The following is a 27,612-nucleotide window of genomic DNA, read 5'->3' on the forward strand; positions in this document are numbered from 1 at the left end:
AGATCATTAAACATTTCCTCTTCACCTAGCTTCTCCTCACTCTGCTTCCTTTCTGTACCTGAATCAGCTCCTCCCTTCCTTCTTCTGGTCTCATGTTGCCACCCTCTATCTTTAACCCTCTGCTTTTGTTTTCCTTGCACACACACACACACACACACACACACACACACACACACACACACAAAGCCATACATTCAGCACAGCTAGCTCTTTGCCTTACTTCCTTTATCTTCTCCTTTTCTGACAAAGGACTTCACATAGCCCAAGCTAGCCTCTTACTTGCAATGATACTGATTAGAGCCTTGAATTCCTGATTCTCCTGCCTCTGCCTCCCAAGATCTAGAACAATAGGCAGGTGCAACTATAACTGTGCTCATTGTTTGTTTGTTTTAAACCTTTTCATTTTACATTCACATTTTCCTCAACTCTGAATACTAATACTTTTTGCAGAAATCACAGTTTCATATTTTCTTTTGTCTTAGTTAGGATTTCTATTGCTACTGCTGTGAAGAGACTCCATGACCATGGCAGCTCTTATAAAGGAAATCGTTTAATTAGGGGGCTTACGGGTTCACAGGTTTAGCATTATCTTCATGGTGGGACATGGTGGTATGCAGGAGGACATGGTGCTGGTGAAGGAGCTGAGTGTTCTAAATCTTGATCCACAGGCAACAGGAAGTTAGCTATGCACCACACTGAGTGTAGCTTGAACAAAGGAGACCTCAAAGCCCACCCCCATAGTGACACAATTCCTCCTACAAGATCACACCTGCTCCAACAAGGTCATGTCTTCTAATAGTGTCACCACAGTATTTGTTGAAAATATTAGAAGTATGAATGACATTTTACAGCTTAACATTTTACAGTAGTGTTCTCCTGCTAAGTTTTGTTTCTCTAACCCCGTCATTTTCTGTGGAACAATCCCCTGCTTCTGTACCTCACCAATGCTTAAAAGTGAGCTCACTTTACAAAATCACAGGGCCCTTGCCTCTGTGCATGACTCTCGTCAGCTCTTTGCTATTATCTCCACCCTCCATGCTTAGCACCCCCTCAGCACATGTACTCGTGTTCCGTGCCCTCCCTAAGCGATTGCTAATTCTCAAGTGTCATGACATTGAACATCTCTCTTACATCTTCCTTTCATAGTAATGACACGTTTAGGTCAATGCTTTTGTCAACCCAAGACATTCTTTAACTCCAAATCTGTTATAAAGGGTACCTACCACTCCAGACCTTATCTCCACGGTCTTTTTAACTTCCTGACAATAATAGTTACCATCACCCAATCCTCTAAAACTCAGTGAATTAGCAGCTATGTTCTTGTTGTCTTCTGGCTGAAAGTAGCCTCCCTTATCGATTTCTCTTGTAAAAATAGTCAGCACCTACAGAGCCATTCAAGTCATACGCCTCTAAGAGACCTTACAATCCCATCTGATAACTTGTATAGCCCTCCTCAGCTTTCACTGAACCTGCTGAACTTCTGTTGATGCTAGCTTCCTAAATCATTGTGTTGGAGACATGTGTGTGAATGTGTGTAAGTGTGTGTGGGGGGGGTGTGTGTGAGTGCGAGTCCGTGTGTGCATACATGCATGTGCACATGCCCACATTCACCCATGTAAGCCTATATCGAGATCAGGCATCAACACACTTATTTTTCAAGACAGAGCTTTCCCTTTTAACTAGATTGGTTGGCCAATGATCCCAGGAATCTACTTCTACCTCCCAAGGGCTGGTGTTATAGATCTTTGCTTCTGCGCCTAGCTTTGACAGGAAGTGTGGGGACTTCGAAATCTGGGCATCATCCTTGCACAGAAGTCATTTCCCCACTGTGCCATCTCATCAGCTCAGGAGTTACCTTTTTGTGTTCTCATAAAGTTTAAAGGGATTTTAAAGAAAATGCAGTTCTGTATTGCTTATCTCCTACTACCAATTATATTTTACATTCTATATGTGTGTGTACCTATTTAGTTGAAAACGATAAAAGAATATCATAATTTTATGATTCTGCTTTCTTTAAATTAGACAAATGTATACTAATGTTTTGTCTTCTATTCCAGGTGGTACTGGGAGTAAACAGTGAATTTATCGTTGAGGTAATGTATGAATGTATTTAAACAAAAAGAAAATTGGATGTTACAACAAATCATGTGGTGATGCACGCGTTTAATCCCAGCACGTGGGAGGCAGAGGCAGGAGAATCTCTGCAAGTTTGAGGCCAGCCTGGTCTATAGAGTGAGTGCCAGGACAGCTACACAGAGAAACCCCACCTGGAAAAAACAAAACAAAGCAAACAAACAAAAACACTGCATTATGTATTAAAATATTAGAAATTGTAGTTATCCTGACAAAAAGTAAAAGGCAGAACCTGAGTCAAACTGATATAGTAATAGGAAGGCCACAGGTCCTAATGTCTATGCTTGTAAGGCATGGTATCCAGAGAGTGAGGTCATGAGACATTTCAGGCAGTGAAATAAAAATGGGGATTTAGACCCATTGGTCCTTGAAATAAAAAACTCCATTCATGTGGGGCATGGCTTTCTCCCAGAGCAGCATTCAGAGCCTTAAATAAACATAGTCATCTATGATCCAATAAAAGCCTTAAATAAACATAGTCATCTATGATCCAATAAGGACATTAAGATTTCCAGAAATAAACACACATTTTATGCCTTTACACATGAGTACAAATGCGTTCATGATTGAAGTAGAATTGCTAGACTCTTCAATGATGCCAAGTTTTTGGAGAATCTATGGACAACAGCAGCATAAAACCATGGAAGGACAAACATCCAGCAAATTACAGATAAAATGTATGTGGGCAAATCACAGAGCTGCCCATAGGATTGTCACCAGGGCTGTGAATGCAGTTTTAAAACATTCCAATCTACAATAATGGATCTCAACCACAGCAAACTGCATATAAGCAGAAGAGAAGAATCCCCTCCCTCATTTTATATGGAATAAGTTCACATGGAACAGGAACAGGGACAGGAAAGCCAAGTCAAGGAAGGGCAGGGTAGGCAAGTCTTTACCTAGCAAGCAAGATGCCCTGAACAAGGAGAGCACACCATGTGGTACAGTACAGCTGTGGATCACCAAGCACAGCTAATGAAACCTGCTCCCATAGGCTCTTCTAGACATATAAGACCATTCTGTATCCAGCCCAGTCAGGGGTGGGAAGGTTATGTGTGTCTGGAATTATCAATTAGAAAATCAATTCCTTTGTTCCTCAGTTTATCATTCCCCCAGGACTCATCTCATAATGTTAATAAACTGTCTAGTGCATGGTACCCTAACACTATGAGACATGTCAATCCTTTTTGCTTTAGGTGAAAGAACTAGACATTGAAAATGGCACCACAACCTGGCAGACTGTCAGAAGACAGAAGAGGGAATGGATCAAGTTTGCAGCTGCCTGTCGGGAGGGAGAGGACAACTCCAAGAGGAACCCAATTGCCAGAGTGAGTGATGGAGCAAGCGGGGGTAGCCTGAACTCATAGAGGAAGTGTGGGTCTGCTTCTTCCTTGGGATTGTTGGCTGCACTGGTCCATGAGGGTGGAGGGAGCAGATACTGGGAACAGGTTTATACAACTGCTGGTACGACGGAGACAGCTCTCCTAGAGATAGCTAGAGATCTCTTCAACTTTATCCCAGAGTATAAGGAACATAGGATTGGGAATCCTCAGGACAAACCCTAAATTGCGTTAAGTGGCACTTTTTTATTGTAAGGCTTCATATGTGGCAGCAGAGTCCCTATAGCAGAGCTCCTAGCACAAGTAGTAATTACTATATATATATATATATATATATATATATATATATATATATACAGCAGAGAAGCCTTCTAGTAGGAAACTGTGCCAAGGGTCAGCCTAGAGATAATTCAGGCATCCAGGCTTAGAGACAGCTTTCAGATAAGGTCAGTCCTCTGGGACCAAGGACATTCTCCAGATAAGGGCAGGTAGAGAGCAGGAAGCTTCACTGCCAGGGGATGGGGGTGGGGTGGATTCCCATGCCCCCAGGCTTTGAGAAAAGCTGCCAGACCATGATAGACTGAAAACTCTGACCAGCCAGCAAGGCCTCCTAACAAGGAATTTACAGTCGGAAAGCTCTGGAATATTTCAAGGATTTGCAGCCTTTGTGGCCCAAGGAGATTTAAAGACATGGCATCCTGTCATTGGCTTGCGTTGCTTAGACATTATGTTTTAATTTGTATGTATACAGATGTATATGGGTACACATGCATATGTGAGAACGTGTCTATGAATGAGTCTATGCATACGTGTGAAGGTGTCTATGAAGGCTATTTGAGGACTCAACTGTGTTCCTTGGTGATGTCCAGCTTGTTCTCCTGGAGTTCAACAATTATACTAGGCTGGGTAACCAGTGGACCTTGGGGATCCACCTGTCCCCACTTGCTGTGCACCAGGGTTACAAGGACATGTCACTATACCCAAAATTTTTTACTGGGGGGTTCTGGGGATCAAACATTGGTCATCATGCTTACAAGGCAAGCATGGTCCTGACTGAGACATATTCCCAACCTTAGAACACTGTTAACTATCCTAAGATGGGACTGAAGCACAACAGAAGGTCTGGGGTAAAGTAGTCTGAGAGACAGACTTGGATCTCAAGCATGATAGACTCTGTCTACTGTGATCTGATCTACCGTGTTGTTCACTCTATGTGTCACAAGTTTATGACAGTGGGAGACTGACTCCACAGCTTCGAGTCTTCTATACTGGTTAGTTCTAGAAAGTAAGGAAGGCACTGAAAAAGCAAAGCAAATCTCCTAGCCCTAAAATTAAGTCTTTCTATACAGAAAAGTTTACTTGCCTTTGTGCGTGTGTGTGTGTGTGTGTGTGTGTGTGTGTGTGTGTGTGTGCGCGCGCGTGTGTGTGTGTGTGTGTGTGTGTGTGTGTGACAGAGAGAGAAAAACAGAAAGTGTGTGTATGTGTGTGAGTGAGAGAGGGGGAAGTTTTAAAAAAAAGGTATTCAGAAGGGAACGTGTGTATGAGAGTTTGTGTGAGAGTGTATGTGAGAGAGGTAGATATGTGTTTGGGAGGGGGGGCGGGGAGTATATGTAGACTAAAAGACAGCTAGTGGGAGTCCCCTCTCACCAAGTGTGTTTTGGAGATCAAACTCAGCTCTTTGGGCTTGGTAGCAAGTGCATTTCCACAGGGAGCCATCTCACTAGCCTTGAAAACTCAAGACTCCCAACAGGCCTACAAGAAAAGGCTGGCCGTAAGGAAGAAACACTACATGGAGGATGTGTACTTTCTCAGTCCATGAAGGCTGGAGGACTCTTCCTGCTGGGCATCTTGACCCTGGACCTTCACCAAAGTCAAGGAGGATGATTCTCCTTATCCCTTCCTTACAGAGTTAAGCTGAACACAGAGCAAGTGTCAGCAAGGGTGTTGCACTGTGTTCAGGAGAGAGAGATTCTCTCACAGAAGTCCAGCTCTGAGGAAAACTGGAAAACTTTCCAGATGTTCCCATTTGACTCATCACTAATTACAGAGTTGCTATGTGACTTCTATTACAATTAAATTGCCTTTGCTTTGGGAGAATTCCTAGGCTTCCTCCTGTGTAGACAAGATATTTAGAACTAAACTAACCAAAAAATGTATTCCCAGCTGACTTGAATTGTGGTGTTTAGGTGACAAATCTTAGGATTTTAACACATATTCTCATCTGCAGTATAGAAGTAAGATTCTAAAATGTAAGCAGTTTAAATTTATGATCAATGGAAGTAAAACTATTAAAGCAAAATCCACATGACAGATTCTTAGCTTTGCTATCTGTTGGCAGATTTATGCACGTGGTGTTTGTTTTTGCTGTCTCCAAACACCTTTTTTCTCCTGTTGTTCTTACTTACGTACCATTTCAAGTCTTAAACTCAAGTCAAACCAGAATAATACCAATATAAACACATTTTTTAAATGCCAAAGAGACGCTGGGGATGTCCATCACTTGGTAGAGTGCTTGCCTAGCAAGCATAAATTCCTGGGTTCCATCCCCAGAACCACATAAAACCAGGTGTAGCAATGCCTCGTGCCTGCGATTCCAGCCCTGGAGGAAGTAGAGGCAGTGAGAACAGAGGTCAAGGTCATTCTCAGCAAGACGGAGGCTCCCCTAGGCTATACCGCACCCTCTTTCAATATAATTGTGGGGGGAGCAGGCTGGAGAGGTGTGTTGCTCTTGCAGAGGACCTGGACTCAGTCCTCAAACACATCTCACTAGGCTTACACTTGCCTCTCATTCCAGCTCCAAGAAGGTCTAATGCCTGTGGTCTCCATGAGCATCTGCACTTGTACATGCGCACACACACTTATTTAAAAATTACATAAATAAAAAACAAGCACTAGAGATTTGCTTACTTTTGTCAGACTCTCTTTGCAAACAAAATCAGATCACTGACAGTAAGAATCCACTCTGTGTTATGTGTGTACTTTATGCACATATTCATCAGACATGAATTGTACACACACACTCACATAAATACACATACACACATGCACACACACTCACATAAATACACATACACACATGCACACACACACTCACTTAAATACACATACACACATGCACACACACACATAAATATACATACACACACATGCACACACACACTTATTTAAAAATCATATAAATAAAAATCAAAGCATACCCACTAGAAATTTGCTTAGTTTTGTCAGACCCCATGCAAACAATATCAGATCATTGATAGTAAATATCAACTCTGTGTGTTATGTGTGCATTTTATGCACATATTCATCAGACAGGAATTGTACACACACACGCACACACACACACACAAACACAAATATACACACCCTTGTATAATCTGTAAGGAACCTATGAGCTAATGTCATCATGTTCACCATAGTATGAAGCTTGGAGAAGGTTAGTTATAATGGTCCATCTCAAACTACACTGACCTAAATTAGGTTCCACTCACAGCCATTTCTCTTGTAGATTAGATCGGACTGTGAGGTGAACCAGAGGATAACATACCGAATCTCTGGAGCAGGGATTGACCGGCCGCCGTACGGAGTGTTCACCATCAACCCTCGGACTGGGGAAATTAACATTACCTCAGTGGTGGACAGAGAGATAACCCCACTGTTCCTGGTGAGTGCCGGAACCTTTTCTTTGTTTATGTTATTTTTCTCCTTTCTAAAGAAGAAAGTAAATAAAGTCTGTGGATTAAAAGAAAACAGAATGAAACAAGTGAAGAGCTGGAAGGAAGGAGAAAAGCCTGGGAGAGCCAAGTTGGTGTTCCAGGTATTACATCTGCTTGCTTAGAACAAGTGATATTTCAGTTGCTAGGCTCCTGTATAGTCTGAAGTGGGGGGGAGGGGAATGATATATCTTGGCATGTGTCTTCATATGTTTGCAAGCACAGTGCTTGGTTTACATCGGTGGAGAAGCACAGCTTTTCTCTGACTTTGCACAGATCCACTGCCGAGCTCTGAACTCACGAGGGGAAGACTTGGAGAGGCCTCTGGAGCTCAGAGTCAAAGTCATGGATGTGAATGATAATCCCCCAGTCTTCACCCAGAATGTGTACACAGCCAACATAGAAGAAAACAGCGACGCCAGTGAGTGGCCCACCACCCCTTTACTGTGTTATGTCTGTTCGCTTCCTTACTAAAAAGATAGAAATGTCAGCTTCCTCAAAAATCACAAAAAGCCAAGCTCCACTTTGAGTAAACCCCAAACACTATAACACAACTCAAATACAAAGATATACGGTTAAAACATTAGATACCCTGTTACTCATAGATGATTCTTACACATGCAATTGAGCCAGTGCTCAGCGTTATTCTCAGACGTGGGAGGATTGCCTTAATCTGAATGAGCAAGCTGAAGAAACCTGAAGACTCCGTTCTGATCTGTGACTGGAGAGGTCACAGCTGAACCACATTAGAGGGCTAGGTGCTGGCGCAGTAGCCACTATTGAGGGCATCCATGTCTTCGATTGCAAGTAACATTCTGTGTTCTCTCTCTCTCCCTCCCTCTCTCTCTCTCTCTCTCTCTCTTTCTCTCTCTCTCTCTCCCTCCCTCCCTCCCTCCCTCTCCCTCTCTCCCTCCCATGTCTTTCCATCCTGTAATTTCAAGTCTAGTGCCTCCCCTAGCTTTCTTTGTCTTACTTTTCTTTCCTTCTTCTTCTTTTTTGTTTGTTTGTTGTTTTGTTTCTTGTTTTGGTTTTGGATTTTGTTTTGTTGTTGCTGTTTGTTTTTTGTTTTTCGAGACAGGGTTCCTCAGTATTGCTTTGGTGCCTGTCCCAGAACTGTAGGCCATGCTGGCCTCAAACTCATAGAGATCCACCTGCTGCTGGCTCCCCAGTGCCGGGACTAAGAGGCAAGCACCACTACTGCCTGGTTTCCTTCTCCCTCCTACACTGCTCTGCTCTTGCTCCTTTCCCTCTCTCCTCCCTCCCTGCCTACCTCTGCCCATTCCCCATTTCTTAACCTTTCAATTCCGCACACGACATCAAACCTCAAGACACATTCTAGAGGATATATTAGCAAAACTGGGAAGAAAGGCAGACAAACAGTGTTTTGAACATCAAGACTGAGAAGGCATGGAAAGGCAGAAAGGTTTTGTCTAAGGGCATGAAGGGGGTGAGCGGGCAGGGATGGGGATGACTCTGGCCTTAGCTTCCCTACTAATTTCCTCAGAGCAGCCATGGTAAAGGAAGAGGAGAAAGCCACAAGCCATCCAGTGTTACTACCTCTTTCTCCTGTGAGCACAGCTTCCAAACAATAACCTACAGGACCAGGGCACACCGTCATAAACTCTGAAGTACCGATGTCCCTGCATTTTCTATTCAAGGGCACTAAGATTTTCCTCAGAGGGGTTTTCACTTGAAGATCTGGGAGGTGAAATACCTGCCAGTCCTGGAAAACTCAACCCTGTCGATGGATGGTGGCAGTGGGGACTGGCCACAGGGCCTGTTCTTTCTCTGTATATAATTAAGAACTTCTTATATATCTCTGATGGATTATCCATTTCCATAACTATATAACTTTTATTTTGACAAATTATCTAGTATAAACAGCCATAATTCTGTTATGAGTGACAATTAACAATATACATATTTGCTGGGTGTGGTGGTACACACCTTTGATCCCATCATTCAAGAGGCAAAGGAAAGCAGATCTCCATGAGTTCAAGGTCAGGCTGGTCTATATAGTAAGTTCTAGGATAGCCAGAGTTCTGTAAAGAGACCCTGTCTCAAAAATAATACAAACCAAAGCAAACAAAAAAATAATCACATATAAGCAATAAGTAGCTGCAACGTTGAATTTAACTAAGTTATCAACTTCTTAATTAAACAATATAAAATAATTCCACATTTCACAAGACCATGATAAAAACAAATCTGATAAAAATCACTTCTTTTGGCTTTATGATAGTCTATTGAATTTTTTCATATATTAAAGACCACTGGTTTGCTACTAACTTATTACTAACAGAGTGAAATAATAAATAGCCATAAGTTTCATGTGTGAACTACTGCCATTTCTATTTCTGTAACTACTGGTGTGGGTGATGGGACTCCCTGTTGTACGTTACAGTAATACACTCTTGAGGAATACTTAGGGAAACTCAAGGAAAGACCCACCCTATTTTTATACCTAATGACTTGATGGATTCATTCTAGTAGAATTCCAACCATTCTCTACCTTCACCCCTACTTATAGATGCGCTTGTGGTAAAGCTAAGTGCCACAGATGCAGACGAAGACAATCACTTGAATTCTAAAATCGCCTACAAGATCATCTCCCAGGAACCTGCTGGTGCACCCATGTTCATGGTGAACAGGTACACTGGAGAAGTGCGCACGATGTCCAACTTCCTTGACAGAGAGGTAAAGCCTTCTATGAATGGTAACAGAGTTTGGTTTTGAGAAAACGAAGATAAATGATTTGTGCATGACCTTAGTCCAATGCACAGGAAGGAAGGAAAAGTACTTGAATCAATTTTAATAAAAAATTAAATGATCACTGATAAATATTCCATTTTATGCATCTATTAAGAACAAATAATGGTACTGGGTTGTGTTGGAGTCACGGAACCTAAGCCTCTCTTTCATTCTCATTAAGCAACACAGTATGTACAATCTACTCGTGAGGGGCTCAGATCGGGACGGAGCCACAGATGGGCTGTCCTCCGAGTGTGACTGCAGAATCAAGATTTTGGATGTCAATGATAATTTCCCCATCTTAGAGAAAACTTCAGTAAGTTATTATTCTAATGATTGTTCTTCCTTGTCAGTAATTAGTTTGCCTACATGCTTATTCAGAAGCCTTGTTGTTACAGTGCTGATGGACTCAGATTTATTGCAAAAATCTTAGCATTTCTTATGTATGGTAACTTTCCTGCATAGTCACCCTTTTTATTTACTGATTTGTGTGTGTGTGTGTGTGTGTGTGTGTGTGTGTGTGTGTGTGTGTGTTAGGTGTCAACACACAGGTGCCATGATGTACATGTGGAGGTCAGAGGTTAGCTTTCATGAGTTGTCTCTCTCCTTCTAGTAGGTTCCAAGGTTCAAATATCTGGTTGTCAGTCTTGGCAGCAAGTGGCTCTTCCCACTGAACCAACTTTCCTGCCTTTGTATACTTATCTTTGACTCAGTCCTCCAAGCAAAGCTCCTCTGTAAAAAAACAGTCTATTCTACATGCTGTGGGAAATTTGTTGATCCAATACAACAGTAACAATATTTTGTATAGGCCTTCCATTTTGATGAATTAATCATATAAGGGTCCCAGATACCCTCTTCTCCCATCAGGACTAGGGATGTAGTCCAGTTTCCAGAATGGTTGCCTAGCAGGCGTGGAGCCTTGGGTTTGATTCCACATAGTATGGGTGTGGCAGGGCATGCCTGTAATCTCAGCTCTCAATAGGCAAAAGCTAGAGGATCGCAAGTTTAAGATCATTTTCAGCTACATAGAAAATGTAAGACTAGCCTGGGCTGGCTATGTGAGACTTTGACCAAAAAAAAAAAAAAAATACAAATAACAGGGCCAGGGATGGCTTGCCACCTGTTCTAGTAAGGCTATATCTTCTTATTCATTGCTTCCCTGTTGTCTCAATGAATTTGTGTGACCAGTTATGGAATATCAATGCCAGATTAGAGTTTCTGACACTCAAAGCCCAATATGTTTTGTGATTTATCATTAATAGATTTTTAAAATATATGAATTTTGAAAGAGGGATGTAAGTCAAAAATACATAAGAAAAAATTGAAGTGTCAATGGAATATTGATCCTACATGTGGCATCTGAAAATGGATTGTATAATCATGTCATTCTGATATTTGTGACTGAATAGATGCCACCTTAAAATGAAACAAAAATCCCTGGCATAGTATTTTAGAGGATAATTGTATGGTAGTAAATCTCTTCATTCATTTATAAATTCATACCATAGATTGACCTCTTTATTCCAGTATTCAGCAAGTATTGAAGAAAATTGTTTGAGTTCAGAACTGATTCGGTTGCAAGCCATTGATCTTGATGAAGAAGGCACTGATAATTGGTTGGCAAAATACTCGATCCTCTCTGGCAATGATGGGAACTGGTTTGAAATCCAAACAGATCCACAAACCAATGAAGGCATTTTGAAAGTGGTCAAGGTAAGCACGGATCACTAAGGCTTCCTTCCTTGGTTTTGAGACCAAGATTATATTTTCAAAGAGTTCAGAACCCAAGTGCTGCTCATACCCATGACTTTCCTGGACTGTGATGGAGGAGTCTTCCAGGCTAGCAACACAATATATTTATTAGCAAAAAAATAAAGGCTCCCTTGTTCTCATCGTGTTCAATATTTCATTGAGAAAATGAGAAAATGCCCTCAAAGTAAGCAGCATGTCCTTGAGTATGCCAACAAACAGGAATGCTAGTGTGGACACAAAACCCAGCCAGGGAGTATGGTAAATATGAAATACCGATGAGCTATGAAAAGGTGAGGTCCTGCTGATCCCGGCTGATCTAAAAAGACTTTATACAACGAACAAGGAAACTGGGGGTCCTCTCAGTGGGATCACTGAGCAATGATGAAAAGAGCAAACACTAGTATTTATTAAACATTGTATATTCTACATCTGCTATTATGCTATAATCTAACCCACATCACTCTGGGCAGAAAAGTTGTGATTCCTTTTTATAAAAATTGAAACAAACTAAAACAAAGATAGAATTGTCTCAGTTCTCTTGGGTGGCAAATGACAAGACAGAACTCAACCAGATCTATGGGATCCCAGACTGGAGATGGTAAACCAGGATCCAAGAAAGAGCCAACACTGCTTACTTTAACTTCTGGAACAGTGTTTCCCAAACCGCCCAGCACACCTTGTTTCAACAACGACTTTTTCTCTTGTAACTTTTCATGTTCCCACATCAATCACTCTGGATCAAAAGACTGTGTTCACCTTTCATCCGGAAAACTGGTTCAAAGGTGACTTTCCTCGGGTGTGGCATTTACTTACTTGAGTGTCCCTAATAAAGGAGACATCTTGTCCACCAGACCCACTGCAACTAAGTTACAGCATCAGGCTAATGATAATAGCATGATCTCTTAGAACTGTTTTCGTCATCTAAAAAAACAACCATATGTTTGCTTACATCATACATATTGTGTCCTTTGTTCTGTCCTTACTATTTAAAGAGAGTATCAAGTAGGAAACTCTACAAAGGAGGTCTGAGACCTCATTACTCAGTCTATAGTTGTGGATGAATTTTGATCCATTCAAGATTTACTGTTTATTTTCTATAAAAAGAAGTGTCATTTTTCATGTTAAGTTTTTTATGTAACAGGTTAAGAACGCTAAACTATAATCTCAATGTTAAGTCAGAGGCTTATGGGGGGAGATATAGCTCAGTAGTAGCACACTCCTCTAGCATGTTCAAGGCCCTGGGTTCTAATCCTAACATCATAACAAACAAACATAAACAAATAACAAATGAGCCTGTAAACTTAACTGACCTACACATGTGCAAAAGATTTAAAACATGCATAAAACACATCCTGTAACTAAAATTATTTCAATTTAAAAATCAGAATTGCATGGTTCCTAAACTTTCTAGTGTATAGTCTCTTTATCATGTTTCTTACTCTATCTTAAGGGAACACTGGGCTATGGACACATCTGGTAAAGTAGAGGCCATTAAAATGTGAGAACTAGAATTCAAATCCTCAGAACTCACAAAAATGGCATCCTAAAGCAGAGACAGAGTGTCCTCCAGGCAAGCTGGCTAGTCAGACTAGCCAAAGCTTCAAGTTAGAAAATACTTTAACTCAGCATATAAGGTGGATAGCCGTGGAGGAAGACAGCCAACATCAACTCAGGCCTCCACATCACACACACACACACACACACACACACACACACACACACACACACACATGGAAACACACGGAAACACACTAAATACATACATGTGTGTACACCACACATACAACCTCCTCTGAAAGAGAGAACCCTTAGCCCGTTCAAAGCTGTTGGTTTCTGTCCATCATTTCAGACACTGGATTATGAAGAAGTACCTAATATTTACCTCAGCATCGGCGTTAGAAACAAAGCTGAATTCCACCACTCAGTGGCATCTCAATTCCAAATGCACTCCACCCCTGTGAGAATCCAGGTTGTCAATGTGCGCGAAGGACCCACCTTTCGCCCAAGTTCCATGACGTTTAGTCTACGAGAAGGAGTGAGGGGAGACTCCTTAACGAACTACGTGCTCGGCACATACACAGCCATGGACACGGACACAGGGAGCCCAGCAACGAACGTCAGGTATGGCAAGTGCATTTCTCCTGCTTGTCTTGTGTGGCCACTGTTCAGTCATGTGTGTGCTATGACTGTGTAGTGTTTGGGGGATGGAGGTCTTTCTCTTGTTGTTTGCTTTAAGGGACCATGACAGTATGTGACATTCTGTTGGGAGTGAAGATTGTGTTAGTGACAATGGTTATGGAGTAAGTGCATCCGGGGAATGACTGCAACATCAAAAAGCTGCCGATTCTGCCGGGAGAGTCTCTCTGATCCTCTGAGCTCAGCTGTACTAACCCGAACTAAGCCTGACTAGGTCATATTTTAGCCAGTAACAAGTCATAAAGAATGAGTCACTGCCTGTTCCCATAAAGCCTGTGGCTATCTTCAAGATGAGTTTCAACTTCCTACTTGACCTAAAACAAAAAAGTAGTGGAAGAAACTGAAACACGGGTGTTCCAGAAATGGAGCAAACATCAAGAGGCAAAACAGGGAGAGAGAAGAACACATTAGGGACACTGAGCAAAGAGACTATACACAAGTGCAAGAGAGTATGGAAACCACTGTAAATGGGTCTTCTCTTCCCTGCCTCATCTCTATCTTCCCCTCTCCCTCCTCAACACTTTTAGAGGGAACCAATAGCAATTTAGTAATCTATTTGGCTTTAAGGCAAACTTGTGATGTCTGCTCGTACGACGAAATGACAGAGGATCAGGTGAAGGTAGCGAGGGTGCGTGATCTGCCCTGCTAGAGAACCAAATTTCTTCCAATCAGCTCAGGTCCTTTGAATCCGTCTCCATCACAAGACACAGACAGAGAGGTGGATAAGGGCTAGCACAAGCTCCTGAGCAGACAGACACTCTGAAACCCGCCTGCCCCAAGCCCACAGCCAGCAAGTGGAGTCTACCATGCCTGAAAAGAGATATTTGGTTTTCAAACTAAACAAAATATGTTTGATATAATTCAGTACTATTAATTAATTAACGGAGCTGAGACATATCCATACATTTTACTATATAACCAAAAATCCAGAAGAGCAATGATGAAATTTTGTTGTCACCCTAACACAATATATGTAATACTGATTCTCACTGTGGTACACATATGTATACACACACACACACACACACACACACACATTTTATAAACTAAGACAATGAATCAAATGCAATGTGGGTTCATGGCATTGCAGTGCTCATGTGATTTAAAAGTGCTACCTCTCCCAGGAATGTAATGACAAACTTGTTTATTTAAAAACAGGTACCTCATCGGTCATGATGCAGGCAGCTGGTTAAAAGTTGATTCAAGGACTGGTGAGATACAGTTTTCTAGGGAATTTGACACAAAGTCAAAATATATTACTGACGGGATATATGCAGCAGAAATCCTGGCTATAGATGGTAAGAAATTTCTTTTAAATATTTCAATATGATTCATACTATAACATGAACTATTATGAATACAACTATTCTAATGTTGATAGTCATGTGAGTAGAAAATGTGGTTTGTGGTATCTTAAAGCTTACAGAAAGTTTTGAGAAGTTAGATTGGGACTAAACTATTAAAACCAAAAAAAAAACCAGATAATTCAGTTACACTTACAACCATAATTTATATTTAAGCCATAATTTATCCCACTTAGTTCCAAAACAGAACAGAATCATTTGTGGCTTACAGTATAAAGCATACATGTAAATAAAAGTTTGCTTCTATTTATGACCACATTGCTTGAGTATGGCTAATCTCACTTGTGGAGTATGCTAGGAATGCTTCCCTCACAGTCAGGATTACAAGCTGTGCCCAAAGTTCATTACTAGGTCACCTTGGTGGGTGACCAGAGTACCCGAGAATATACTTACTGCAGAGTCACCAGAACGGAGCTATGTTGAGAACTTACCTGCTACTTACATAGACACACTGTCCACTTAGACTCTCTTGGCCAAGAAAACTCCAGATGATTTAAATTATTTCACCTTTACACAAAGATTAATTACATGGAATGAATTTATAATTCAGCCGCTTCAGGCATGGGGAAATCATGACATATTCCTTTTGTTGGCTAGTAACAGGAATTGGTTTTTTTTTGTCACTAATCAGTGATTCTTCAGAACAGTGCCTAGGAGGCCAGCTGCCTCCTAGAAAAACAAAGAGTGGTCGACAGGAGAGAAGAGAGGTGAGTGTCCCTAATGTAGGCCTGAGGGAAGTCAGAAGTGGTAAGTTAGTGAATGGATGTGTCTGGCCTTCACAAGGCTCAAAAAGTAGAATAAGGTCCAAGAATGAGCTACGCATTCTCATGTCATGTCATCCTAAGGATGTCTCTTAACACTCAGGTCAGTTATATACCCAACATTGTCTTACTTATTCGAGTCGGCATTTTGGAAGGGTTTTTTTGTTTGTTTGTTTGTTTGTTTGCTCTTGTTTTTTTTTCAAAACAGAACTTAACCATGTTGATCATACCTTGGTCATGCATGAAAATCTGCAATAAGCAGAATAAAAAGATAATTATGGCACAAGAGTGAAATTAAAAAAGTGATAGCAAAATGCACCAGGAGATTGGAATTTCTTAACTAAGCCCGGGATTTGTGTAGATGCAGAGCATCACTATCCAGGTGGTTTTCTCTGATCTGGGATGTGACAGCAAGTGCCAGGATGTGTAGACTGCACATGAGGAGGCAGAAGCACTGGAGAGTGAGCCTTGTAAACAGCAACTTCAGCTCCGGGTGATGATTCACAAGGCCACGAGTTGGCTCCAGAGAATGGCAACTAGAACCAACTGCAGAAGAATATAATGTGTCTCTAATAAAAGAGTATGCAAATAGATACTTTAGAAAGTGCGTGAACAGAATCACATGGGATAAAGACAGGCTCTTGGCTTATCCTCACTTAAGTATACAAATGCATCTTTGAGGCAGGCAAGATGGCCCAGTGAGTCAAGGAACTTGCCACCAAGCCTGATGACATACATGATTTCTCCCCCCACTCACCCACACACAAATAAATAAATAAATACATGTAATAGAATATTAACATCTTACAAAATGGTTTCTATGGCTAACCTAGAGAGGGTAATGTCTAAATTAAGGCTCGTTGCAGTGTCAAAGCAATAGTTTAGTCAATAAAACACACACTTTAAAATACTCGACCCCAGTTTTGATCCCCTGCTTTTTCTAATAATTTATACTAGCCAATACTTTCTTTCAAGTAGATTAGGAGGGAAATCGATATTTTTCCCTAGACATGTCATTACAGAGAGGAAATAAACTAAAAGTCTCGCTAACAAAGAAAAGAGAATAAAACCACACAAGCAGTTATTTAACTCCCTCACCATAGTTCTGAATACTGCTCCATGCACAGAGCCAGTCAGACCCTAGGAGGGAGAATGACCATAGCCGTATGGTCTGCCTCATTAGGACAGGATAAGAAGAGCAGGAGATGGGCATTCTTTAAAGGACATGCCACCTTCCATCTCCATTGAGCTCAGCAGAATTGGAGGGAAAAAAAACGCATCTTCGGAGGAGTGGACAAAGAAGCAAGGCTGGAAGGCTGGAAGGGCCACCATGACGGCAGAGACCCAAGTCCTGCCTCACACGTGGCTCGCACTGTTCAGACCTCCCGTGGCATCATTGTGGAATATAAAGTGGAATCTTCTACCTAGCATCGCTTACCCTAACTCCCATGATGCTCTCCTTTTCAGATGGCTCCGGGAGAACAGCCACGGGAACCATATGCATTGAGGTTCCTGACGCCAATGATTACTGTCCAGTCATTTACGCTGAAAGAAGAAGCGTCTGCGTCGACGCTGCGTCTGTCAGGATCTACGTCAGTGACCACTCCTTCGGATCTCCCTTCACCTTTTGTGTGGTTGACGAGTCCTCAGACACAGCTAACATATGGAGTATCAGATCAATCAATGGTATGTGGGATGAAAGTTGCTAGCACTTGACGCCCCTGAGCAAAGCAGTGACCAAATGACCAGTCAGGTAGTCAAACACGGTTTTCTGTCTCTTTCTTCGACACAATCACATTAAAAGAAAAAGTTCAGGGATACTAGACATTGGGGTGGGGGGAATTAGCCTGAAAAAAAAAAGCCAAAGCATTTCAATAATTCAGTTATAAACTGTAGTGTGCAAATAGCAGCTAATTAATCATCATCAAGTAGGCAGAAAATCAATGTTTAACCAGTTGAAATAAACAGATTATTTGATTAACTCCCCAAAGGTCACAATTCCCTGTGTCAAGTATTGTAGGCAAACACACAAATGTCTCTGAAACCCTTATGTCCTGCAAAAAACCACTCACTGTCTCCATACTAATGACATTGTTTCTATAGTGAGCTATGAGTTCATTTTTATTTATAAGGATAAAAGTTGTAATCCAAATTGCCAAATATTAGAGACAGTTGAGCAGGCCGAGCGGGATGTGTAATTAAGATGTGGTACTCTTGGATGTGGTAGTACCTGCTACACTCGATGACAAGAGTAACTGATGCAAAGAGAGGCAACTATGGGACATGGTCCTGACCTGTATGCACAGCCTTCAACTCTGGACTTAAAGATACAGAACCTGGAGGGAGGTGCTGTGCCTTGGGCGTCAGGAATGGTTACTCCCAAAGAGTTTTTAACCTGTTTCCTTGTTCCACAGAAACCTCTGCAATCCTCATGACTGAGCAGACTTTGTCCCCAGGGCTTCTCCAAATCCCCATTCTTGTGACGGACAGTCACAACAGAGCATGTGAATTGCCACAGACTGTTCTGTTAGATGCCTGCTTCTGTGATGACCGCCATGTGTGCTTGCACTCCAGCACCACAGGCATCTACAGTGGGGACACCACCTGGGTCACGGAAGACACGTATGGGACTGATGGTGGAGTTGGACAATCAAATGTCAGACTTGGTCCAGCAGGGATCGGCATGATCATTTTGGGCCTCTTACTACTTCTCTGTAAGTACTATAAGCAGTCTTTTTACAGACATGCAGGGCTTGCTAAATTCATTTGGCCATTTTTTTTTTTTTTCTGGTTATTTGCAGCCATCCTGGGGCCGACAAGGGCTTGCACCTGTTTGATAGTGATAACTACAGAGACCAGGGTTAGTGATCTTGAAACACGTGCAAATCATCAAAGTGTAATCTACAAGGGAATAAAACAAGTCCCATAACAGAAACCCCATCGACAAGGGCTTGCACCTGTTTGATAGTGATAACTACAGAGACCAGGGTTAGTGATCTTGAAACACGTGCAAATCATCAAAGTGTAATCTACAAGGGAATAAAACAAGTCCCATAACAGAAACCCCATCAAAATGCTTCAAATTGAGAGGAGTGAAATAAGAAACTCAAAAGAGAGGAGGGTTTTGTTTTGTTTTGATTTGATTTAAAGAAGTGGATTTGAGCTGGACCCTGAAAACTGAAGATTTTCTCAGAACAGTGATGCTTGTGAGCAAATCTAAAAACCCATCAAGGACAAGTGGGGCCCAGTGGGACATGGCAAGCCACTAGGAAGACCCTGGGTTCAGTCTTCAGCGCCAAGCAAACAACAAACAATAGATTGGGGAAGACACTGAAAGGCTGAGCGCATGCAATAATTACAAGTAGAAAAGCTAAGTAGCAGATGGAGGAGCATGGGGACACTTGTGTAGTATGCCTGGAGCTCTGGTCACAGGCAAAGATGGGTCAATGATTACTGAGCCTTTGGGTGAACTGCTCCCTCTTCTGGGTCAGGATCCAGGAAGAAGTGCTTCAAGAAGCCCCAAACGCTACCCTAAGACTCTGGCCCAGGGATGGCAAAGCTTCTGAGCAAAACTGGCAACCAGAGGCTCCCCTCTCCCTGTGTTTTATTTTAAACATACAAGTCCACGAAAGAGAGCTCAATTGCGTACTTTAGATTGCCCCTAAAGTATTTAGACCTCACTGGACTCTTAAATCAACATGATGAAGCCAATTAAACTGTGATGTTGAAATGTATTTGTGAATGAGCACAGACTAAGACATTTTCATTTTGAAATAAAGGAAAGTAACATCTGGTGTTTGGACAGACTTTCTTAAACTGGCATATGAATTTGCAAGGTTATACAAAAATCATAAATGGTTATCAAGAATGCCTTTGGGAATGTCCCAGAAAATAACTTATGACATCTTACTTGACCTGTGGCATCTTACCTGACCTATGGCATTTTACTTGACCTATGGAATCTTAGCAGTCATAATAAACAACTTCAAATCCCCCCCAACACACACACACACACACACACACACACACAGAGCCACAAGAATTACAAGAATTACTAAGAGTCCTTTGAGGGATTCATGCCCAGCTCATAACCCAAGATGATTCCTGAGCTTTGGCATCTTAAGCTCTCAGTCTATGCTTTAAGACCTTCTATTAACAGCGTTTTCATCTGGCCACATATTCTGGGGAAAGGTCAAAATTCAAATTTCAAAATGCACTCTCTATTGGCCGTATATTGCTTCTGAAACCTTCTAAAGTTGAGATGTCACATGGGAAACTGTCCTAAGTTGAGGACCATCCATGTGTATATCCAGTCAGTTGCACAGTATAAATAGACATATACAGATTATCGTGCATGTATATGGGAGACTAGGAGTCAGAATCCTGAATATGGCATCAGTTGGCTCAGAAATCCTGGACTCCAGGGAGAATTGGTCCTTTTCACGTCAGTTGTACAGTCTGATTGCAGAGCCTCACACCCTCTAGGCTTCCCGCTCTCAGATCCCTGTGATCCCTGTGTTTTGGTGCTTGTATTTATAAACATGGACAGTTGCATTTGATACTTGATTCTCTGGTGTGTGTGGGGGGTATCTGATACATTGTTGCCTTTCTATTTACCCTTGTTCCATCTATAATAATACTACAAAAAAAACAAACAAACAAAAAAACATGACTTCCTAACAGGACCGTTGGGATTAACTCTCTTCACTTTCTTAACCAGTGTCACCTCTTTTACTGCTCATATGTTGCTGCAAGCGAAGACAGCCAGAAGGCCTGGGGACAAGGTTTGCCCCTGTGCCCGAGGGAGGCGAAGGAGTGATGCAGCCCTGGAGAATAGAGGGAGCGCACCCCGAAGACAGGGTAAGTGGACTGCCGCTTTCCACAGAAGTGTGGGCTTTCCGTGGGAATTCAGTCAGCCTTGACAATTCCACCCAAGGCAAAAGCAGATAGTCTCAGCTTTTAAGGGAAGAATGTGGAAACATTGATTTTAAAATCTTTTTTCTTTCAGGATGTGTCAAATATATGCGTACCCATGACAGCCTCTAATACCCAGGATCGCATTGATTCCTCTGGTCAGTTGACACCAATTCTGTTTTCCTTTCTAAGGTTTACATAATTATTCTATCAAACCAAGTACCTTATACATTAGCGTGTGAGTCCCATTGCATGGGAGCACACTCAGAGGGTAAGTGACATGTCTGAGGTGGCCACCCAACTTTTCTTTCTGATGTTACACTTGTGCAAAGCATGATACTGTGATTCAACGGACAAAGTCTGAAACCGTAAATGGGATTTTGTTCCTAGCTCTGCCACTTACTAGTAAGAAGCCCCTAGTCAAGACCCAGCCTCTCTGGACAGACACCCTTCTCCTTGAAATGAAGGTTGCATAGTAACTGGTGTTGTAATTCTAATTCTATATAACAAGGTGTTTTCAAAAATTCTTTACCTAGCACTGGTTTAAGGATTTTTTTAAAGTACATATATTTATATAGAAGATATAAACATGCAGGTGTTAGGCATGATGTATTACTATGTATGTATTTTCCTGTGTGCTGCAATGTATAGAATTAGAATAGTGCCTGGAATGGGGTACCTGTTCTTGTAATGATGATCCATAATAGAAGTCATTTAAAGGAAGGAAGAAAAGAGAAACAGCAAATGTTCTTTGAACAATAAGCTAAAGCTCTTTAAATTCACACTGTGCTTTTGCCACGTCAGTGTCTTACACTTTCCTTACGCATAGAATACTTGGCTGAGCCAAGCAGGGCTTGTCCATCTGTAGAGCAGATCTGAGATTTTTCAGTGATGATTGCATAATACACACATCCTGGTACTTCCATACAAAGAATATGTGTTGTTCCCAAGTGGGCCGCTTCTCCAGTGCATGTGTGAACAAGGACTGGAGATTTGGCTGCTGGGAGCAGCCTGGTCCTAGCCTGGACTAGGCCATAAGGATTGCTGTGCCTGCACAGACCTGGCACCTGGCTGTACATTCAGTGTCTTTAAACATCTAGGCAGAGGCTGTATGCAGAAGAGTGAGCCACGTCCCACAGCTGTCTCCCTCAGGATCACTTTTGTCAAGTCTGAAAATTCTGCATATGATCACTCATTACCTATCTTTCTGGAACCATTTCTGTGCTGTGTTGCTGGGGAGGGGCCAACAGTGTTCTGTGAGCATAAGCCGTCCAGGCAATAGGGCATTGTCATTTTCAGAAATCTACTGTCTTTTCAGAAATCTACACCAATACTTACGCTGGTGGAGGAACAGTAGAAGGGGGCGTGTCAGGAGTGGAGCTCAATACAGCTGTTGGGACAACTGCAGGCCTGGTGGCCGGAGCAACAACAGGGACCCTGAGGAAGAGAAGCTCAACCATAGGGACTCTTCGGGAATACCAAGACACCGGCATGAACATGGCCTTCCTGGACAGCTACTTCTCCGAGGTAAGCCTTACACACAGACAGCTTACACACAGACTATAGAAGTAGAAATATATTCAGTTGCTTTTTAACCCTATCCCAGTCTTGAATTTAAATTTTTTTCCAGTTCTTAAAAGACATAAAGCCAATTTGCAGCAGTGTTTCGCATTTAACTGCAAAGAACAGCATCCCCCATCATGCCTTGCTTCCCTTTCCTTAACATCTCCCCTGCTGTTTCCGTCTGATATCTCCCTTTATTGCTATAGCAACAAGAGAGCAAAACTGCATTCATGTCCTCTAGGATGCCCTTCTTGTTCTCCAGGTGGATCCAACGAAAAGAGAAAAAAGGCAGGACAGGGCAGTGAGGCAGCTTAGTTTGGTAGAGTGACTGCCTGGCTACACAAGGCCCTGGGTTCAATCCCCGTCACAAACCAGACTTTGTGGTGCATACCTGTAATCCTAACATTTGGGAGATGGAAGCAGGAGGATCAGAAGTGTGAGGTCATCCTTAGCTATGTAGTTCTAAGCCAGCCTGGGATAGATGAGAACCTGTCTCAGAATAATGGCGATAAAAATAAGAAAAATAATATGTAAAACAATAATAATAGTTGTTAGCATTATCATTATTAGTATTATGCCAGGACTGGGAACAACGGGATTTGAAACTCAGTTCTGCATTATGTTAACTTGGTGATAGATAAAAGCTGACAGATGAGAACCCAAGGCTCCTCTTCTCAGTCTAGGGCCCACCTATTCGTGTCCCTAAGAAAAAATTGTCAGGGTTCTGTCAGAATGCTACGGAAATGCTCCAAGATACTGCATTGGTCTAATAGGGTACCGAAAACATTGAATAAGTTTGGTATAGGCAGATCAGCAGTTAAGAGCTCTGGCTGCTTGTCCAGAGGATCTGGGTTCAATTCGCAGCATCTGCACAATAGGTTACAACCATCCATAACCCCAGTTACAGGGGGTCCATCACCCTCTTCTAGAACCAGGCATATACATGGTGCACAGATATACATAGAGGCAAAATGCCCATAGATAATAAAAAGGATAAAATTTTTAAAAGAGTAAGTAATTTCTCGTGTTGAGAAACTTTTTTTTGTTTAATCAGCAATGGATTTTTATCTACTTCCATTAGACTTATTCCTCAAATACTAATACATGAATTTTATCATTGCTTTTTGAAAGAAAAAGTCCAAGCATTCTATGATTTAAACTACACGTAGCACCTATGCATCTGTGCCCAAGACCAGTCCCTTAACATTCCATCTTGAACAGGGAGGTACCCCCAAGGCCCCACCCCTACTTGAAGAGCTACTGGCAGTTACTGGTAGCTCTTCAATGGCTAGAAGAGGTGGAAAATGCACATTTTCCTCAGCTATGTTCTCCCAAGTGAGTAGTCCATGCTCCAGCAAATAGCACTGTTACCTCTGCTTATGCAAGCAGCCCCAACTCAGTATGTGAAAAGAAAGTCATGAAAGCAGTGAAGAGACTAGTTAGGAAGAGAAAGGGGTTCAGAGGCAGTGGGCAGGGACAAGAGAGAGTAATGAGAGCAAATATAATCACAGTACATAATACACATATATAAAATTATCAAAAATAAGAAACTATTTAGTAGTTAAATACTGTTGCAAAATGCATGTTACATATGGATAATATTAATTACTAAATAATGCATCAATACTGCTAATCAATTTAGTCAACAAGTAGGCTTCAATTATATGTATTCCAGAAATATTTTTAAGTCATTCAGAAAGTCATAACTATATATTAAAGACCTCCCACTTGGCCACTAACTAGTATTACATGCAAATTGGGACTATCTGGGGGGGGTTTAATGGGCACTCACTCATTTCCTCTAGGAAAATGCAGAGTCCACCACAGAGCACATAAGAAAATTAGTTCAGTGTGAAAGATGTGATTTACCTTGAGATTTTATTCTTCAGCTACTTGGGATGTGAGCATGTAGTTCATCTCTCTATTTCTCTCCGTGGCTGTTTGTGTCTCTCTGTATCTCTGTGTGTATCTGTCTCTGCCTATGTCTCTCTTGCTCTGCCATACTTAGTTATTTTATAAAAAGGAAGTCAGACTATATCTGGTGACAATCTGCGGACCCCTTGGATCCCATGGAAAGCCATGTATGCCAGTACACATCTATAATCCCACACATGTAAAGGAGTTTGAAGCCAGCCTGGCTGATATAACAAGTCCCTGCCTGGAAAGTAACATCAGTCCAAACAGAAGCATGATTGGGGCAGGGGGTCATGAAGTCTCTCCCTAAGCTAAGGAGCTATTATTGGCAAGCGATGGCCGCTTGGAGAGGGAGTTGGTTTCCCTCGGGGATGCAGCCCCCAAGAGGCTACTCTTGCCCCAGTAGATGGTCATTAAACCATGACCCAGTGAGTTTTGCGAAAACACAGGAAGTTGAGATAGAACGGTGATGGAAGAGGGAGGGGGAGGAACTGGAGAGGAGGGAATGAGGAGGCTTTGATCAAAACACATTATATACAATATGAAATCATCAAACATTGAAAATAATTTTTAAAAAGAAAATGTATAGAGGTTAAAATTGGCAAAAAAAAAAAAAAAAGAAAAAGAAAGAAAGAAAGAAAGGAAGGAAGAAAGGAAGAAAAGAAAGAAGAAAAAAAGATTGTATGGAGGCTTCAAGGGCTGAAACAGGAAGCTGACTGGTGTCTTCTTCCATCCCATTGTTCTAAACAATTGGTCCACTTCCCCTGATCTCCTTCATCCGTTGGGTTCCTGCTAATATATATACATCTTAATTTTATATATATATAAAGTCCTTTTTGAAAGATAATTTGAAGCAAGGAATGTTGATACATGCCTATAGCCCCACGCTCAGGAGTTTGAGGTGGGAGGAGGGTGGGTTTGAGGCCAGTATGAGCCCCACAGTGAGACTCTCAATAATAGTAATTTGAAAAATGCCACAGGGGTCATCTCTCAGACCTGACACCACCCTTGAGTGGCTTAAGCCACATACAACTTTAAGAGCATTCTGAGAAAGTCTCTGACATTTAGAGGGACTTCTATTTTTGTATATGCTTTTGTTCCAAATTCATCTAGAGTCTCTCTTTACATAAGTATTTAGAGACCAGCAAAATGACACAGCATGTAATGGTGTTTGATGCCAAGACTCATGGTTGTCCTCTGACCTCCATATGAGGGAGGTCACACATACCCACACAGGCAAATAAATAGATGTGTAAAGTGTAAAAGAATTTATAAAGTAAATATTGTGAACATAATTAAACACATTTTTATTTCTGCCGCCTCAGAAACAAAGGACTATAAATCCAAAAGATTCATTCATTAGTTTTCCAATTAGAGAGATTCAAATATATTCCTCAAATTCTTTGCCCCATTAACTTATATAATGATTTCCATTTAAAAACAATAATTTAATAACACATCAAAGTATTGTTTCATTTCTCAATTTAGTCCACAAAATCTTTAGGTCAGAAGTCCCTGGAGCATTGCTATTATTCTTCACTGGTCGATACAAGGGGAAAGAAATCTCTAACTTCCTATCTCTCCTCCCACCTTAGAAAGCATATGCTTATGCAGATGAAGATGAAGGCCGACCAGCCAACGACTGCCTGCTCATTTATGATCATGAGGGAGTTGGGTCTCCCGTGGGCTCCATTGGATGCTGCAGTTGGATTGTGGATGACCTAGATGAAAGCTACATGGAGACTTTAGATCCAAAATTTAGGACTCTAGCTGAAATCTGCTTGGACACAGAAATTGAGCCATTCCCTTCACACCAGGCCTGTATACCCATCAGTACTGATCTCCCCTTGCTCGGGCCTAATTACTTTGTCAATGAATCTTCAGGAATGACTCTCTCAGAGGCTGAATTCCAAGCAGAAATGGAAGCAGCCTCTGAACCCATGATTCACGGGGACATCATAGTAACTGAGACCTACACTACTGCTGACCCATGTGTACAACCCACGACAATTGTTTTTGATTCTCAGCTCCCACCCAATGTAGTTGTGACGGAAACTGTAATGGCACCTGTCTATGATGTTCAAGGGAACATTTGTGTGCCTGCCGAGATAGCCAACACACACAATGTATACTATGCTGAGAGAGTGGTGGCTAGCCCTGGTGTGCCTGATATGGGCAACAGTAACATGCCTGATACTTGTATGGGACCAATGATGAGTGGCGGTATCTTGGTAGGGCCAGAAATTCAAGTGACACAAATGGTGAGCCCAGACATTCACATAAGCCAAACCATAGGCTCCAACTCTCCAATGACATCTCAACATCGAGTAACAAGATACAGCAACATACATTACTCCCAACAGTAAGTTCCTCATGGAGTTTTGTACTTTAATGACCACCAACATACCCATCAAAGATATATAATGTGCTTTACTCAACATTTTAACATTCAGCAAACATTCACATATTCTAGGTTCAACAGGACTCTTACGATGACAGCTTTTGAAGGATAAATATGACTACACACTTGCATAAGCCTCTTTCAGTTCTTCCTGGTTCTCAATAATGAGCCTAAAATACCCCTAGAATGAAAGGTGCTGCACCCTTTAGGTGCTGTAGAACAAATAGCACACAACTCATGTGCCAATCCTGTAAGTCCCATGGCTCAATCTTGCAAAGATGTTGTGAACTTTTCTCTGCATCTTCTATCCATATTTTTCTTTAGAGAAATATTTTGATTATTTTTTTAAATTCAGGCCTACATAGTGAGATCCCATCTCAAATAATAATAACAATAATAATAATAATAATAATAATAAACTAAAAAAAAATTACTTCAGGACTACAAGTGTAGCTCAGTGGTAGATTACTTGCCTGCAGGAAGACCTAGGCTCAACTCTCCCCACCCAAAAAAAATTAACTGAAACAAATGACACATAAACTTCTGAAAGGAAAGAAAATGGAAAGGAATGTAGAGCATGTGTCAAAAGACAATGAGTTTATTTGCAGTTTCAGAGAGTTTTGCAAGTCATGCAACACTAAGCATTATTATAACACTAAGCATTCTTTATATGAGAACAGAGATTGAAGATGGCTCAGGGTTAAGAGCACATATTGCTCTTGCAGAGAATTCAGACTTCTTTCCCAGAATCCACACAGTGGCTCACAGTCATCTGTAACTCCAGTTCAAGAGGATCTGATGTCCTCTTCTGAC

At 41.6% G+C, this 27,612-nt stretch overlaps 1 protein-coding gene across 1 annotated transcript; it reads left to right on the forward strand.

Annotated features, from left to right (window-relative positions):
• Positions 1-2,015: 2,015 nt before the first annotated feature.
• On the forward strand, positions 2,016-26,882 carry Dsg4 (desmoglein 4; the record flags this gene model as incomplete). The annotated part of the gene is made up of 15 exons (XM_051202020.1): positions 2,016-2,093; positions 3,330-3,461; positions 6,979-7,134; positions 7,460-7,604; positions 9,714-9,880; positions 10,116-10,250; positions 11,462-11,647; positions 13,536-13,807; positions 15,041-15,180; positions 17,475-17,693; positions 18,422-18,721; positions 20,728-20,867; positions 21,016-21,079; positions 22,240-22,448; positions 25,994-26,882. Coding segments are annotated over 15 exons (3,114 nt in total), but the record flags the coding sequence as incomplete, so codon positions are not given.
• Positions 26,883-27,612: the final 730 nt, after the last annotated feature.

The sequence above is a fragment of the Phodopus roborovskii genome, unplaced genomic scaffold (genome assembly GCF_943737965.1).
Source record: "Phodopus roborovskii unplaced genomic scaffold, PHOROB, whole genome shotgun sequence".
In the NCBI taxonomy this organism is placed as follows: Eukaryota; Metazoa; Chordata; class Mammalia; order Rodentia; family Cricetidae; genus Phodopus; species Phodopus roborovskii.